Here is a 16,236-nt window from a genome sequence, read left to right as displayed (position 1 = left end):
AAACGCACAGTCGAAACTACATCTTTAAAAAGACGCGCTACACGACCGTGTGCTCTTTAAGGGAATTCTGCTCTTTTTGAAAGCTGCTCTTTCAGATCACAAGCGAAACACCAAGTGGACGGTAAGGGGACCCACCTGGACCACCGCTAAAACGTCTTACTCCGCACTGGTGAAGGTAAGGCTTTCTTCGGTTTGGAAGTCAACTCAGCAGAAGGGTTCTTCGGTCTCTGATCGGGTCTGAAGCAACAATTCTAGTGAGCTGACTCCAGCAGCCAACTGATATAGCATTGATTAGCTCATCAGGATCAGCTGTGGAGCCAAGCTCCGCCAACTCAATTGGCATTTCATTGGCCCTTTTTTCTCATCTTCAGATTGATTGGTTGTCTGACGCACTCCCATAGTCTGGTTTCCAGACTCATGTCGAAGTTCCTTATGAAGGGGAACTGACCCAGCCAAGGCTTGAACTAGCGACCTTCTTACTGTGAGGCGAACGTGCATCCCACTGCACCACCGTTCAGCCAATACTTAGAATTCTTTCACATAAAATTACATAACAATAAAAATACTGCATTTTAATTATAATATTAAAATGCAGTATTAATAAATTATGAAATTATTTGTAACTTATTAATAATTAGAATAAAAGATATACAGATATTAAATTAAAATCATCCAGTAGGTGGCGTCACGACAATGTCTAAAGGTCTTAATTCATTCAAACGGAGAAACTGAAAAAACATTTATGGATCAGTAAATAAGAAATTATGAAAATTAATTGCTTTTATAGATGAAATACCAAATAATATGAGAAATTAATAAAGAATTTTACTCATGCTGCAACATTCACATAACAAATAATATACATTTATATTCATAGCAGCATCAAAGTAATTAAACTGAAAGGACATAAACTGAATTAAAAAATGAAAGGTTGCAAACATATAACTTTCTTGATAAACAATAACTTATTCCTATTCTTAATAACTTAAACAAACATTTTCAAACTCAGAAAGCAGTTCAGTATTGAAAGAGAAACATTTGGACTTGTCCGATACTTTAACAGACTTAAATAAAATAAATGTGCAATTTTCAGTTGTAAACAAGCAGCAACCTCCCACTTTCCCTCGTGAAGTAAATACGGAAATACCTGAGACTGCAATTCATTGAAATTCCAATAGTCCTGGCTCCATAATAGAGCAAATTTCTATTGACCCCACTTTTAAAATGGCCAACTTTACAGCAGAAAAAAAGGTGTTTACAGCCTGGTACAAAGAACGATTTTGGTTCATATAGCTAATATTACCCTTCATGACAACTGTGAGGGGGGAGGGGGGTTTCATAACTCATCCGTTTCCTTTATATTAGGTTATATTTAGTCACAATTGAGGGCGTGGCCACTTGAGTGACAGCTAGGTCTCACTGGTCGCCGTCACTTCACATTGATTCCGGCTGATTACCCGCTGAACTTGGCATATAGGGCATCCGCTGCGTAAAACCTATGCTGGATAAGTTGGCGGTTCATTTTCTTATTTGTATAGTTAAAAAAGGTCAACAATGGACAACCATGCACATAAACCATCAACTTCAAAATGTTTATTATTTACTTTATATCCACTTATTTAAATGTCCTTCTGTGTTCTTGTGTTGATTTGTATGTATGAACTGTATGTATCCTGTGCTCCTGAAAAAAAAAGACACCAAAAATATCTTGTGTGTTAGTCCCTTGGCAAATAAAGCTCATTCTGATTCTGATTTCTATCACAGAAACCTCAGCAGCTGGATGACAAGCATTATAATGTCCCAGAACATCAAACATTAAATTACAGAAGAAGTCTGGCCTTTTATAACACAACATATCAGCTACAGATCATTAACTGTAAAACATTTATTGTGATTTAAGTAAAATGACATACATTTTAAAATTAGCAGGATAGAGAAACTATTAAATCATAGTGCTTTAAAAAAATGAGACTAGTTTAAAAAAACATGTTAAAACATAACAACGTTTAAACACGTTTGTTGATAATGTTTTGGCCCCAATGACTTTCCTTAAGGGGCTATAGACTTAGCTTGCATCATAAAGGCTGCATCCAGATACTATTGGGATAGACCCATCTCACGGGAACCTCCACTTAGCATATTTGCATGACCATGTTACTATATAATGTAATACAGTATTTCACTCTTACAATGTGTCTAGCCATCTTACGTCATGCATTGTAAACTTCAGTTTTCAGAGATTTTCACTTTTTGAATTTTTCAGTATGGATGACAACAGTGTTAGGGAGCGTCTGAAAATTCGGTTGTTTTGGATGCCAAACATCCAAAACAATCTGGTGCACAATTGTCCGCCTCAAAATGTGGTTTCATTAATTCTTTATGAACTATAATTAAATTTTTTAACTGCTGTAAAATAAAGAGTAATTCAAAGATCACCTTTATATGGTAGCCTATACGTTCACAATCAACAAAATAAGTCATTTTTGTGAAGAAGTAACGTTCACTCACCCAGAATTGAGATAATACTTTTTTTGCAAAAGAAAACAACAGATTAAAAGTACAGTCTTAAGTTTTCTTTTTGCCACCAGGTAAGTTAGAAGACCAGTAAATTTAACTATAGAAGCCAACAGTAAGTTAGCATAAACACAGAAACCTTACAATAATATTATTATTTAATTTATTATTATTTAATTATAATAGTATTTTATTAACGTTTGTAAAATGACGCTAAAATAGAAACTTGTGGACGTTCGAAAACGTAGAGATTTCCAATGTTCATGTCGCTCTCGTGACACTTTGTTTCTTCAGTATGGATGACAACAGTGTTTAGGACCATCTGAAAATTTGGTTGTTTTTCGCCAAAGAGCCAAAACAAACTGGCGTACATTTGTCCCATGGTTTGTCCCCTATGGTTTGTCCCAACCCAACCCGCTCCCTCACCCCCCATTTTTATTTTTTAACTATTGTAAAATGACACTGAAACTGAAAAATTAGCACTGTTTCCACGTTTTTCTTCATGTCATTCCATGTCAGATCCATTGCTGGATGTCTATTTTGTGTTTGTATTGTTGTGGATGTTCGGAAACGTAGAGGTTTTCCATATTCATGTCACTCTCTCGTGACACGTTTCTTTTCTTCAGTATGGACGACAACAGTGTTAGGGAGCGTCTAAAAATTTGGTTGTTTTTCAGCAAACAGCCAAAACAAACTGGTGCGCATTTGACAACAGAATGGTGTATTTCTGCCACCGACTGGTATGGAGTGTGGATCATTATGACTTACCCCTTTCTTTTGTTAAATCCTTTCCCACAAATGAGTATTTTTAAGATACTGCAATAAAAAGGTATAACATTTATTTTCCAAGTTACTTTGTAAAATGTCATTTAAGTTAAATTAAACTTTTATTTCTTCTAAATTTTTACTAGGAGTCCTCCTTTCATCTTCATATATCATGCAGTGTAATATAACATGTTTAACTGTCTCTTCTTGTCCACAAAACTCACATTTTCCTGTACCATGTTTGCCCATTTTAAAAAGTGTACTGAAAATGACAGATTAAAGTACAGTCTGTTCATTTTTTTTCTGTTTACCATTAGGTAAGTTAGAAAACCATCAGGAAACTTAAATTCTAATGAGTCGGCTGTAAAACTGTAAAAGCCAACACTAAAAACCACAGATACCTCTACCAATACCAACATTTTCCATTTAGCGTTTGGATTACTGCAGAACAATACACATATGGAAAAGAAGTTTATGATATTGATTTGATTCATATATGATATTGATTTTGGTTATTACATTTGATTCAGTATGATTATTTGAACAAAACTTTTATAACTGGCAGTCAGAAGTAAAATGCTAAACAAAGGCTGTAATAAACAAACTACACCATAATCAGAGTTCAACCTCACCACTAAACTCTTGTAGTCTTTATCTCAAAATATTTTCCAGGAAAGTTTGAGCTTTAGCATTAGCCACTGTGGTCCCATTTAGCAACTTGTCAGCAAGCACAATCAAGACAAGTTGAAGCTTAAAAAATCATAAGATGAAGGTTTGCTGATGGTATTATTTATTTATTTTATTAATAAAGCATGAATATATCTTGCTCTTGTGATAAACACCTTATCTCAGGTGATTGCCCCAAAACGCATTAAAAAAATACTCTTGACTTCAAAACAAAAATGCTGACTTTCCATATTTTGGCCTGTAAAACATGTCATCTCTGCAGCACTCTATTGCAAGCCCATTTAACAGACTACAATATATAATTTCTTTCATTCTCGAAATGTAACAGTATCTACCTCTGTCCACTAGATCTTCATTAACTAGTTTTGGCATTGTTGAGCTGAATGATATCGTGAGCAAAGCTGTTCAGGCCAACAAAATCTCCAGCGATGATGTTGATGCTTTGTTTGTCCGAGCCCGGGTGTTGCTCCTTCACCCAGTCCAGCAACAGAGGGTAAGCTGTCATGGTTTTCTCCTTCAATGATGTTGTGAGGTACTGGAGCATGTCATTCGCATCAAAAGTCAGGTTGAGACCAGCAACAAACAATCCCTCTGTGGATCAAACAGATGTGAGTAAAGTCTACATTAACATATTTAACTTAAATATTGGCTCAATTGAAACACTTTAAATTATCATATGACCCATAATCCTTAATAAATCAATTTAAATGTATTCTTGTGTACATTCACTTTTAGTAAGGTTTCTATGTAGATTTTTTTCTGGTACGTGTCCACTGAGTGGTACGATACGGTACAGTACGCTTTTATGGTCGTTTGCACTGTCAAACAAACCAAAAAGCGAACTGTACCATACACTTTTGGGTACCCTTTCCAAAGGGTACCTAGCAAAACAAATAGGTACCAAAAGGTGGAGCTAGACGCGCAGCTAAACGCTATTGGTTTACAGAGAAACGTCACTACCATAACAAAGAAGGCCCCATTTTTAAATGCACAGCCAAAACATTACACCGTAATAATATATACAGTACATATAATAACGAACCATGGTCGACCCGAGTGCAAACGAACCTTGTCGTCGTCTTGATGAACAGCCACAAAGCCAAGAAGAAGAGCAGAATCTGCTGTGTGTCCTGGTGTTGTTTAAGAGGCCATCTAAAAGCGAGAGCGGTTTCACTTTTTCTAGAGAGCTCTATTTGCTGCGCTCGCCGCGCCTCTATATTTGAATTAACAAACTTGAGCTCATGATAATAACGTGGACGTAATTATCGAAGTGCGAATTCTCACATCCTTTCAGAAAAGGACAAATTCGAGAGGGAAGCGCGAAAAAACAAAGGAGAAATTTGAAAAAACAAAGGAGCAAATGATTCGTTCAGCAACCTAAAACATAATCAAACTGCCATGTTTAATTATTATCATCGCCTTCTAGACTATTATATGAATTCGAAATGACTAAATTAGTTTTTAACAAGATGTTACCATTACATGTGCTGGTGAAGAATAAAAATGAGAGGTTTGTACTGACTATATACGTTTCGTATCATTTATGAACCCAAATAAGGCTTAAATTGGTACCATTGGGGAGTGGAGACATAAGACTAATAAAGGTAACCCGTGCCGTACTGTACCACTCAGTGGAAACGAGGCATTACTGTAGGTAAGTTTGATTTTTCTTATCGGGATTTAATTCCGCAATAACAACTGGCTGGATGTACTTTATGCCTTACTTAATTACATTATAAACCTGTCTTTTTTGTTAGGATTGCAGTCCGCTATTCGGCACTTCTGAACTATTTTACGTTTTTTAAGTTTAGTGATGAATTCATGATCATTTTGTATGATTTTTAAAAGAAGTCATGGCACCAAACCCCACCCCTAAACCCAAATGTCATTGTGGGATACTAAATTGTATGAATGAGATCGTACGAATTCCTGCCCTTAGATCAAATAGTGACGAATGGCCATGAGATAGTGACTACGTTAACATGGACATCAGTAATTGAATTATTTGCTTTAACCTAATTAAAAGAATAATAAGACTAAGGTGTTTACATAAGTTGCTTTTTGAGTGTTACTTTCATGATCCCGTTTTACATATAATATCACATAATCCGATTGCGTCACCGCACTATCCGCATTTCCTCAGGAGTTTCATGCAATTTCGAGTGTTTAATTTTTAATTTGTCGACTTTAACTGCAGTTTGGCACTTTCACTTTCATTCACGAACATTTCATGCACGCCCTCCGTGACAAACAAGATATTGGATGCAACAATAAACTGCTGGAAGAGTTGTTTTAATGGAAGTTCATACCGCATGCTGAATGGAAGAAAAAAACCTCTGCATTTCACAATGCAGGTGTCTGTGGCCTGCACTGATTGGGTAGGTGCAAAGTGTCAAACAGCCGTGTGTGTGTGGATTATCCTGTCGCAAAACGTGGGGAAAAGTCCTACATGCTGGTAATAATTCAATTAAGGTGTTTACATTTCTGTACTGCACTACAATAATGCGACTAAAATCAACATACTCCACAAGTCTTAATTCGATTTCTCTTTAGTTCGATTATGACCTTAATCTGATTAAATTAATCAATAATCGCTGTTTACATGGTTGACTCTTAATCAGAGTATTGTCTTAATCGCATTAAAATCGAATTATTGTTGTCCATGTAAACGTAGTCAGTCTTGGAATGGCTCTGGTGATTAAATGTTGTGTCACGTCTGGTGCAGACATCCAAATTTCTTGTCACTGGAATCTTATGACGTCATGTGTTGTTATAACAAGACTTTAGCCCTTCAGGAGCAAGATTGAACACCCCTGAGATAGGCTTTTAAGCGAAAGTGAATTGTTTTGTTCAGCCACTTGAACTCACCTGGTCTGCCTGTTTGTTGCTTGTTATTGAGGAATGAAATGACCTCCTTGGGATCTGAATTATCAGCCCACCAGTACCCGATTCGAGGCCACAAATCAGGATCCTCGATATTGCTGTCGTCATAAGAGAGGATAACCTGATAGCCACTTTCCCAGCAGTCCTTAAGTGAAGGCTTCATATATTGGGAAAAATTGAAAAATGTTTTAATGGGTAAAACATCGATGAAGGACTTCTACAAAAAGCTGAGGAGTGAAGGATGTGATGGACGGTTATCATAAATGATACAGTACAGTACGTACCACTTTAGCCTTAGGACAGAGTTTGGTTTTGAAGTGCTCTTTGAGGAACTTGATCAGGTTTGTGTGTTGATCAGCTGACATTTCCTTGAAATGTGAGAAAGCAAGGATGACGACCTCCTTAGAGTGTTGTCCTAACCATGTCTCCAGTTCTGTCATTGCCTCCTGTGGTGATTTGAAGTCAATAAGTATTGCATTTTTTTTTTGCAGAATTCAGAAAAAAATTACAAAACAGCACATAAGTACTGCTATCAAAAGTAAAAATATTGTTTATTTGTACATATACACAGATATGTATTGACTAATGTTTATTTTCCAAGGAAATGTAATTTTTGATTTAATTAATTCTTAAATAATGATACAGTTATACAATATATACAATTACAAATAACTGCATTACCAGGCTCATTGGAAATATGTGCCTCAGCGTCCATTTTTTACGAAACATCAAATACGTTGCTCCGGGTACATTTCATTACACGTTTCAGATGACAAATCCATTAGAGGACGCAGTCTACAGTTTTGTGAATCTGCAATACATTACATTGAATACATTTTGTTGTACCAGTGTTTCCCCTAGGTGTACAGTTTTTGGGGGAGCGGGGTTGGGAAGGTGGATTGGGCCTGTGGCGCGATGTGGCAAGACGCAACGTGGTTGTTCAGACTCACACTGACGCAAGGAGTCATGGTCTTTTAATGACAGCAGTAAATAACTGAACAACTATTTGAACTGTACAACCGTTTGTAAATTATGAATTAACATTTATATTTTTATTATTTTTAACATATAACATTTTTATTCACAAACTGTGCAGCTTTTGTCACTGCAATGTATCTTTATAGGCTTCTGGAAGAACATTTCCTGAGCCTCTTGATATGGAAAGTCAGAAATGTCTGGCCCATTTATTGAGACATTTATTAAACATGTCTCTTAAAATTTTTTAGACGTGAACATGTCATGGCCAGAAGCAGCCTTACAGAAAATAATTCATCCATTCATTTTACTTCAGCTTACTGCTTTATTTATCAGGGGTGACCAAAGCAGAACGAACCACCACAGAAAAATGACAAACAATGCAACTTGGAAACAATGCACATCTATAAATCTAATACTTGTTTACTGAAAGGAAACAGGCTCATACACTACTTCTTATAACAATGTGTATATTACAAGAAGTTATATTATTAAATATATGTTAAAAATTATCTAATAATTCCTGCCAGCTTTTAGTGGACTTACAATATTGTCAAAACAGAACTTCCAGTTGTTATATTGTGAAAAGGCCTAAATACATGCAGGACCATTCAAATAATTTGCTCGTCTCCAACTATTGACAGCAGATCTCTCAATGAGAGGGATTTGCACTTGTAATATGTTTACTACTCTATTCATATAACCAACAAATGTATTGCTTAGACCAGTGTTTCCCAACCCTGTTCCTGGAGGCACACCAACAGTACATATTTTGAATGTCTCCCTTATCTGACCCATTAACTTCAGGTTTTGGAGTCTCTTCTAATCTTCTGATGAGTTGATTCAGGTGTGTTTGATTAGGGAGAGGTTGAAAATGTGGACTGTTGGTGTGCCTTCAGGAACAGGGTTGGGAAACACTGGCTTAGACCATGACTGTGCCTCTCGCGATCTGTTCCCTTGTTTTTTCACTCTTGTCGCCATGATTTCCGGGGTATTTTAATTAATTTTGGGAGATCACGGAGCCGGTGTGAATTTGCGGAAGACACGCAGAGCTTTTAGGAGAGGTTATAACTACACTATAGGAGATTGCTCTGCTCGCATCACAGCATGTGATGTGCGCGACGTATCTGAAGAGCGGGAAGGAATGCGGGACGTATTTGAGTAACGGGCCGGAGACGCATCTGGGACTCTCTATGCATTTTGCGGGAGACTTTTGGAAATTCCGGGAGACTTGGGATGTCTGCATCTGTATATATTTTAGCTGCTGTGACGCGAGCGCAGAACAGAAATGACAGGCTGTTGTGCAAATAGGATATCACACACGGCTGTTTAGCTTGTTTATTAAAAGAAGTTGTGATCTGGCGCTATAGATAATACAATTAACCTGCCTTCAAGGGGGGCGGGGTTCCCTCCTCATATAATGGTAAGGGAAGCACTGTGTACATTTCACAAACACACCCTTCTTGTACATGTAGTGAACCACTGACCTGACCTAATCTTGTGTTTTCAAAAGCAACAGTAATGCCTCATTCACACTAGCAGAGACTTTGTAGCTGCCTGTCGCTCTGGCTGGTGACCTGCTGCAAACGCAGGCCTGTGTAGCTCTACGGTAGGGGTTACCAAACTTGTTCCTGGAGGGCCGGTGTCCTGCATATTTTAGGTCCTACACTAATCAAAAACACATGAACTAGCTAATCATGGTCTTACTAGGTATACTTGAAATATCTAGGCAGGTATGTTGAGGCAAGTTGGAGCTAAATCCTGCAGGGACACCAGCCCTCCAGGACCAAGATTGGTGACCCCTTCTCTACGGAATTGAGAATACAACCGGCCTCAGAGTGAGCTGAGAGAAGATCACGTGAGCTCTACTGGTGCTCTTATTGGATGTCGCTCCAGAAAGTCGCTTTTCATTCAGATAAAGTTGAAGGATTCTCAACTTTGTCACCTCGCTCGAAACGCCCACCTGGTTGCCAACAGTCGATGTCGCTCACATAGATGGAGGTCGCCGGAAGTTGTTCAGTCTTCTTTAAAATGAACGGTCGTTTGCCGCTGAGAGTCGCTCGTAGTGTGAATAAGGCTTAAGAGAATACTAATTTAACCTTCATTTTACATTTCTTATATGGAATCATGCTTTACCTGATTCAAACTTGAGAGCTCAGTTTCACCTGGACCACTCCATACAAAGTGAGCTACCAACTAAACTAATCACACTAGAACATTTGTCAGTCTGGAGATACGGGTGAGGTAAACATGTTATGGTATTTATTTGGTATTTTGCAAAGAACTCTACAAAACTAATCCTTTATTCATCAATAATATGTCCCTGTAATTATCATTTGTGTGAAAAGGAACAAAAGTTGTTGGTGTCATACAGCCGAGTCGTGTTCATTTGAACTGCAGTCAAACAAATGTTGGAGTGTGTTTTTGCGGTTTCACAAAAATGTAGGCTGAATCTCTTTTTTCCAATGAGGCGGTGTTGCATAATTATGTGCAAAATACAAAGTGATTAAATGGATAGTTCACCTAAACATGAAAATTTATTCACCCTTTACTTGTTTCAAAGCTTTATGAGTTTCTTTCGTCTGTTGAACACAAAAGATATTTTAAAGAAAGCTGGAAACCTGTAACCGCTGCCTTCCATCGTAGGAAAACTAATAGTATGAAGGTCTTCATAATATCTTCTTGTGTTCAAGAAAGAAACAAGTAAAGAGTTGAGTAAACGATGACAGAATTGACATTTTTGGGTGAACTATCACTTTAATATATGATTAATACAGCCTTTTGTAAGCCTGTTGATGTCAATTTATGTAAATAACAAAAAACTGAATCAGGTCAACAACCTTCACAGTCATCGTTGTGTACAATCCATGATAGAAGAAGAAATCGCTGGATTCAGGCTTTCCAGCAACCCGCAGATCAAAATAGCGAATACCAGCATCAAGCTGATCAGAGATGGTTTTATCCTGAATGATCAATTGAAAACAAACACATAGACTGGATCACTGACTCATCATCATTAACTGTGCGATTATTGTTCTTTGATAGGTATTTTACCTGAGTGATGCTCCATTTCTTGACAATGGGCCTTAAGAACGCACTGAACATGTTGTCCATAGGTTTGAGACTGTCAGGTTCCAGGACTGGAGAGTCCATGTCTAAGCTGTAGGCCATAGCATCGTGGCTACCTAAAAGAAATGTGTGTTGTTTCAATTTATGTCAAATATTTAAAGTCATGGGGTGTGGAGCTTAGATCGGGCCCAAAAAATGAAACCTGACACTACCCCAACCCATACACCTTGTGTCCGAGCCCGACCCAGTCTGACACATTAACTGTAATTATGAGCCAGATTTAAACCCAACTACTTTTAAATACTTGAGTCGTTATGGGGCGATGTGATGGCGCAGTAGGTAGTGCTGTCGCCTCACAGTAAGAAGGTCCCTGGTTCGAGCCTCAGCTTGGTCAGTTGGCATTTCTGGGTGGAGTTTGCATGGCGTTCGCTCCGGTTTCCCCCACAGTTCAAAGACGTGCGGTACAGGTGAATTGGGTAGGCTAAATTGTCCGTAGTGAATGAGTGTGTATGGATGTTTCCCAGAGATGGGTTGTGGCTGGAAGGGCATCCGCTGCGTAAAACATGTGCTGAATAAGTTACTAGTTCATTCCCTGTGGCGACTCCGGATTAATAAAGGCACTAAGCCGAAAAGAAAATGAATGAATGAATGAATGAATGAATAGGTCGTTACAACAGACGTTCTGAACTACAGTTCTGAATTGTTTGAAGTACAGAAATTAGTTTAAATTAATCTTCATGAATAATGTAAGATGGATGAAGCATGTAAACTGCATTGTTTGTTTATTCAGAATGGATATCATCCTTTTTTTCTGTCATGGCAAGCCTGCTTCACGTGTCTGTTCATCGTGGAAGTCTTAATTTTTACGCCTCTTTTACACCACACGTGCGAGCATATCGTTTTTTTTTTTTTTTTTCGACGCCCATGTTAATTGATAAATATTAGAACTTTCATACCACACACAGAAGCAGTGCTTCAGTGCGGATTGGGAGCAGAGCTGAAGCAGCACTGCCACAATAATTTCCGCGCTGGATCTATTTTTGCCGCTGCTCATGCTCAATTAAAGTGAATGTGCATTGATAATGACCAAACCACATTGAATGACCGTAACAATGATCAATTTTACCCAATAAATGCATTGATAAGATCCACTTATTTTTTTGCACTATTTCTGCTCTACATAAAGCTTCAGCTCTGCTTGCGTGTGCGGTGTAAATATGTGGCAGTGGAAAAGACACTGTTGCAGGAGAGCGTTGCGAATTTTGCAACTTTGCAGACACACACGTGTTGCTTAGGCCAACTTTGCTAAAATATTCATATCATATTTCTAATTATTGCATAGCTTTCCACCCAGGCTAATTAAGTAATGACTGAAAAATAAATAGCACAAATGCTTGATCACGGCCTAGCAGGAAATAAGTCTGGGCTCGGGCAGAGAATCTTAACTCAAATAGATTCAATTCACCTTTATTTGTATAGCGCTTTTACAATGTAGATGTCAATGCAGCTTCACATAGAAGATTATAGTAAATTGAAACAGTGTCAGTTAAGTTTAAGTTCAGTTCAGTTTAGTTCAGTTCAGTGTGGTTTAATATTCACGACTGAGAGTTCAAACACTGAAGAGCAAAATCTATTGATGCGCAGTGTGGCGTGTACAGTTACATTTTTTAAGACAAAAAATTGTGTTACAGCCTTATTCCAAAATGCATTAAATTCATTGATTTCCTCAAAATTCTACACGCAATACCCCATAATGACAATGTGAAAAAAAGATTATTTGAAATAGTTGCAAATGTATTAAAAAAAACAAAAAAACTGACAAATCATACAAAAGTATTCGCAGCCTTTGCCCTGAAGCTCTAAATTGAGCTCAGGTACATTCTGTTTCCACTGATCAATCTTGAGATGTTTCAGCAGCTTAATTGGAGTTCATCTGTGGTAAATTCAGTTGATTTGACATGATTTAAAAGGCATACACCTCTCTATATAAGGTCCCAGGGTTGACAGTGCATGTCAAAGCACAAACCAAGCATGAAGACAAATTAATTGTCTGTAGACATAAGGCTGGGGAAGGATATAGAAAATTTTCTGCTGCTCTGAAAGTTCCAATGAGCACAGTGGCCTCCATCATCCGTAAGTGGAAGATGTCTGGAACCACCAGGACTCTTCCTAGAGCTGGCCGGCCATCTAAGCTGAGTGATCGGGGGAGAAGTGCCTTAGTCAGGGAGGTGATCAATAACCCGATGGTCACTCTGTCTGAGCTCCAGCGTTTTTCTGTGGAGAAAGGAGAACCTTACAGAAAGACAACCATCTGTGCAGCAATCCACCAATCAGGCCTTTATGGTAGAGTGGCCAGACGGAAGCCACTCCCCGCCAGGAATTTGCCAAAAGGCATCTGAAGGACTCTGAGACCATAAGAAACAAAGTTCTCTGGTCTGATGATACTAAAATTGAACTCTTTGGAGTGAATGCCAGGCATTACGTTTGGGGAAAACCAGGCACCGCTCATCATAGGCCAATACCATCACTACAGTGAAGCATGGTGGTGGCAGCATCATGCTGTGGGGATGTTTTTCAGCAGCAGGAACTGGAAGACTAGTCAGGATAGAGGGAAAGATGAATGCAGCAATGTACAGAGTCATCCTGAAAGAAAACTTGCTTTAGAGTTCTCAGCCTGCCTCAGATTGGGGCGACGGTTCATCTTCCCGCAGGACAATGACCCAAAACACACCGCCAAAATATCAATGGAGTGGCTTCATAACAACTCGGTGAATGTTGCTTGAGTGGCCCAGCCAGAGCCCAGACCTAAATCCTATTGAACATCTCTGGAGAGATCTGAAAATGGCTGTACATCGTCACTTCCCACCCAACCAGATAGAGCTTGAGCGGTACTGCAAAGAGGAATGGGCAAAAATTCCCAAAGACAGGTGTGCCAAACTTGTGGCATCATATTCAAAAAGATTTGAGGCGTTAATTGCTGCCAAAGGTGCATCAACAATGTATTGAGCAAAGGCTGTGAACACCTATGTACATGTGAATTTACAGGTTTTTATTTTCAAATTTGCAACAATTTGCAAAAAAAAATTTTTTCACATTGTCAGTATTGGGTATTGTGTGTAGAATTTTGATGAAATAAAAATTAATTTAATCCATTTAGGATAAAAGCTGTAACATAAAAAAATATGGAAAAAGTGAAGCGCTATGAATACTTTCCGCATGCACTGTATAAATGGCAGTGAATTAAATATTTTTATTAAAGTTGCCATCAAATGGAGATTAAAATAGTAATTTTCTTCTCATTTTGTGTTGAATCGATGCTTGATTTTGTTTTTTGGGAACTGATTGAATCGTTTGAAAACAAAAATTAATGAACAATATTGATGGACAAAAAAGCAGGGCAAAATAAGACACGCCCTGATAGCCCCACACCTTTAAAAATAAAAAAATAATAAGAGCATTTTTAATTTTATTATTAACTATAGCTTTAGTTACAGTTACTATTGCATACCTGGAATAGCAATTTGGCTCAAGGGGCCTGTTGTGAATGTCTCGCTCAATTTGGACATCCAGTCAGCACAACCTTCCGCTTCAGCCATTCTTCTGCTCTTTCACAATTTTTTAATGATCCTTATACCTTAGGAAAAAAGCATCTGATCAATTATAAGCTGCTGATAGAAATGCTTGAAGATAAAAAAAAAAAAAATTCAAACATGACTATGAATTCTTTAACTGAACATTTGTGGTTTATAGCTATCAAAGCAGACCTTTAAGATAAACATCATCATACCTGTTCTTGTTGAATCGCTCCTCAATTGTAAGTCACTTTGGACAAAAGCATCTGCTAAATGACTGAATGCAAATGTTTGCGTTCTTTTTATGTGTAACAGTCACCTAACTTTAGTTTGCGTTGTTTTTATATGTAGTTCAGGCAACGCCTTCTCGTCAGGTCATTACGAAGTGCTTCATATTCAATGGGTCACTCCCTAGTTTTCTTTCAGTTCCTCTACATTTAGAGACACAGCACATTTAGACCATGCCAACACTGAAAGGGGGGCATGGATGGGAGTGTGTTTTGGATGTGGTAAACGATCTAACCCGCTCCATTGACTCTATTGCTGGAAGCTGCCTGACATTCCAAACTTAATACAAAAAATGTAATGAGCCATGTGTAGGGCCAGACGGAATCTGCGGATGTTTTTTGCTATTTCTGCAGAGAATTTTGTTAAAAATCTGCAGATTTCAGTGGAATTATTTTGGGAGTATCATAACCTTAATATGTAAATAAAAAAATAACACCTTTTTAACTTTTATTCAAAGTGTAAAATGCAAACCCAATTAGATTCACTTTATTTGGTAAACAAAGCAAGTCTCTCATATAATATCTACTAAAAGACAGAAAATATTACTGTACAAACTGCATTGTACATAAATCAGATGAACATTTTCATTTTATTCAATTATACTACTGTAATTAATTTAAAAACTGAATAAATATAGATTTACACACATTTACTCAAGTAAATAAACAGAATTAATAATGGGCTAAAAATCTGCGGAATTCTGCGCGCGCAGATTCCGTGTGGGCCTAGCCATGCGCCCTGGTGTACAGCAAACAGTCTAAAACAACAACAACAATAAACAGAACCAAATTTCTATAAACTACTGAACTGTAAACGTCCGTTTGAGTGAGGATCTTTGCTTGAAGGGGTGAGTTGACTTTTCTTTCGAGTTAACTCACTTTTTTGAACTCTGAAGTTTTTATAATTATGCACATGGTTAATTGAACAATTTTAATGAAATGGGTTACTCACTTTTTAGAAGTCAACAAATCACTTTAAAGGCAGTGGGTTTACTCACTTTTTTAAAAGCAAAGTCAACTAATTGATTTTTTGAAATTCAGCATAAAACACAGGGCCCCATCATACACCCGGTGCAATAAGGTGTAAGACATGTTTGGTGCACTTTATTGCTACTTTCAGACCAGGGCATCCCTAATTTTCACGTTTTGTGCCCGTTGTTTAAATAGCAAATCCATTTGCACCACTTTGTGGACTTATGGGTGTGCTGGTCTAAAAAGGAGATGTGTTAAGGTGCATTCTTGGCCATTGACAAACTAAACATTGACAAACTGCGCCATTGACAAACTAAAAGCTGCTTTAAAGTCCAGTGCAGCGTTATGCGCCTATGCAGGTCCAAAACACATACACATTGTTTCATACACACAGGATGTACAGCAATACAGAAATATCTTTAGATATGAAAAAAATTAAAGAATTAATGTTACAAAAATTGTTAATTTCTACATAAATATAAAAACCACTGCCTTCATACCTTCACCTCTTG

The 16,236-nt window shown here is 37.7% G+C and overlaps 1 protein-coding gene across 2 annotated transcripts; it reads right to left on the bottom strand.

Moving 5' to 3' along the window:
- Positions 1-4,052: 4,052 nt before the first annotated feature.
- On the bottom strand, positions 4,053-15,234 carry LOC130230484 (PI-PLC X domain-containing protein 1-like). 2 transcript variants are annotated; one of them, XM_056459516.1, is made up of 7 exons: positions 14,681-15,234; positions 14,402-14,527; positions 10,879-11,009; positions 10,665-10,787; positions 7,134-7,295; positions 6,835-7,006; positions 4,053-4,557 (listed from the first exon to the last, which is right to left on the bottom strand). In XM_056459516.1, exons 2-7 carry the CDS (start codon positions 14,487-14,489, stop codon positions 4,322-4,324), a joined length of 912 nt encoding a protein of 303 aa, XP_056315491.1. In that variant the 5' UTR covers positions 14,490-14,527; positions 14,681-15,234; the 3' UTR covers positions 4,053-4,321. The 2 variants fall into 2 exon arrangements, with proteins under 2 accessions (XP_056315491.1, XP_056315492.1); XM_056459517.1 differs by lacking the exon at positions 14,681-15,234 and having other exon boundaries at positions 14,402-14,585.
- Positions 15,235-16,236: the final 1,002 nt, after the last annotated feature.

The sequence above is a fragment of the Danio aesculapii genome, chromosome 6 (genome assembly GCF_903798145.1).
Source record: "Danio aesculapii chromosome 6, fDanAes4.1, whole genome shotgun sequence".
NCBI lineage: Eukaryota > Metazoa > Chordata > Actinopteri > Cypriniformes > Danionidae > Danio > Danio aesculapii.
This window is presented reverse-complemented; position numbering and strand designations above follow the sequence as displayed.

What these genes read in the sequence shown, in the direction of transcription:
- LOC130230484 (XM_056459516.1), bottom strand. Translation starts at nt 14,489, where the DNA reads ATGGCTGAAGCGGAAGGTTGTGCTGACTGGATGTCCAAATTGAGCGAG. An exon ending in AGAAATGGAGCATCACTCAG is followed by an intron (nt 10,788 to 10,878) that starts GTAAAATACCTA and finishes TTGATCATTCAG; the next exon opens with GATAAAACCATCTCTGATCA. An exon ending in ACACAACGATGACTGTGAAG is followed by an intron (nt 7,296 to 10,664) that starts GTTGTTGACCTG and finishes AAATCACCACAG; the next exon opens with GAGGCAATGACAGAACTGGA.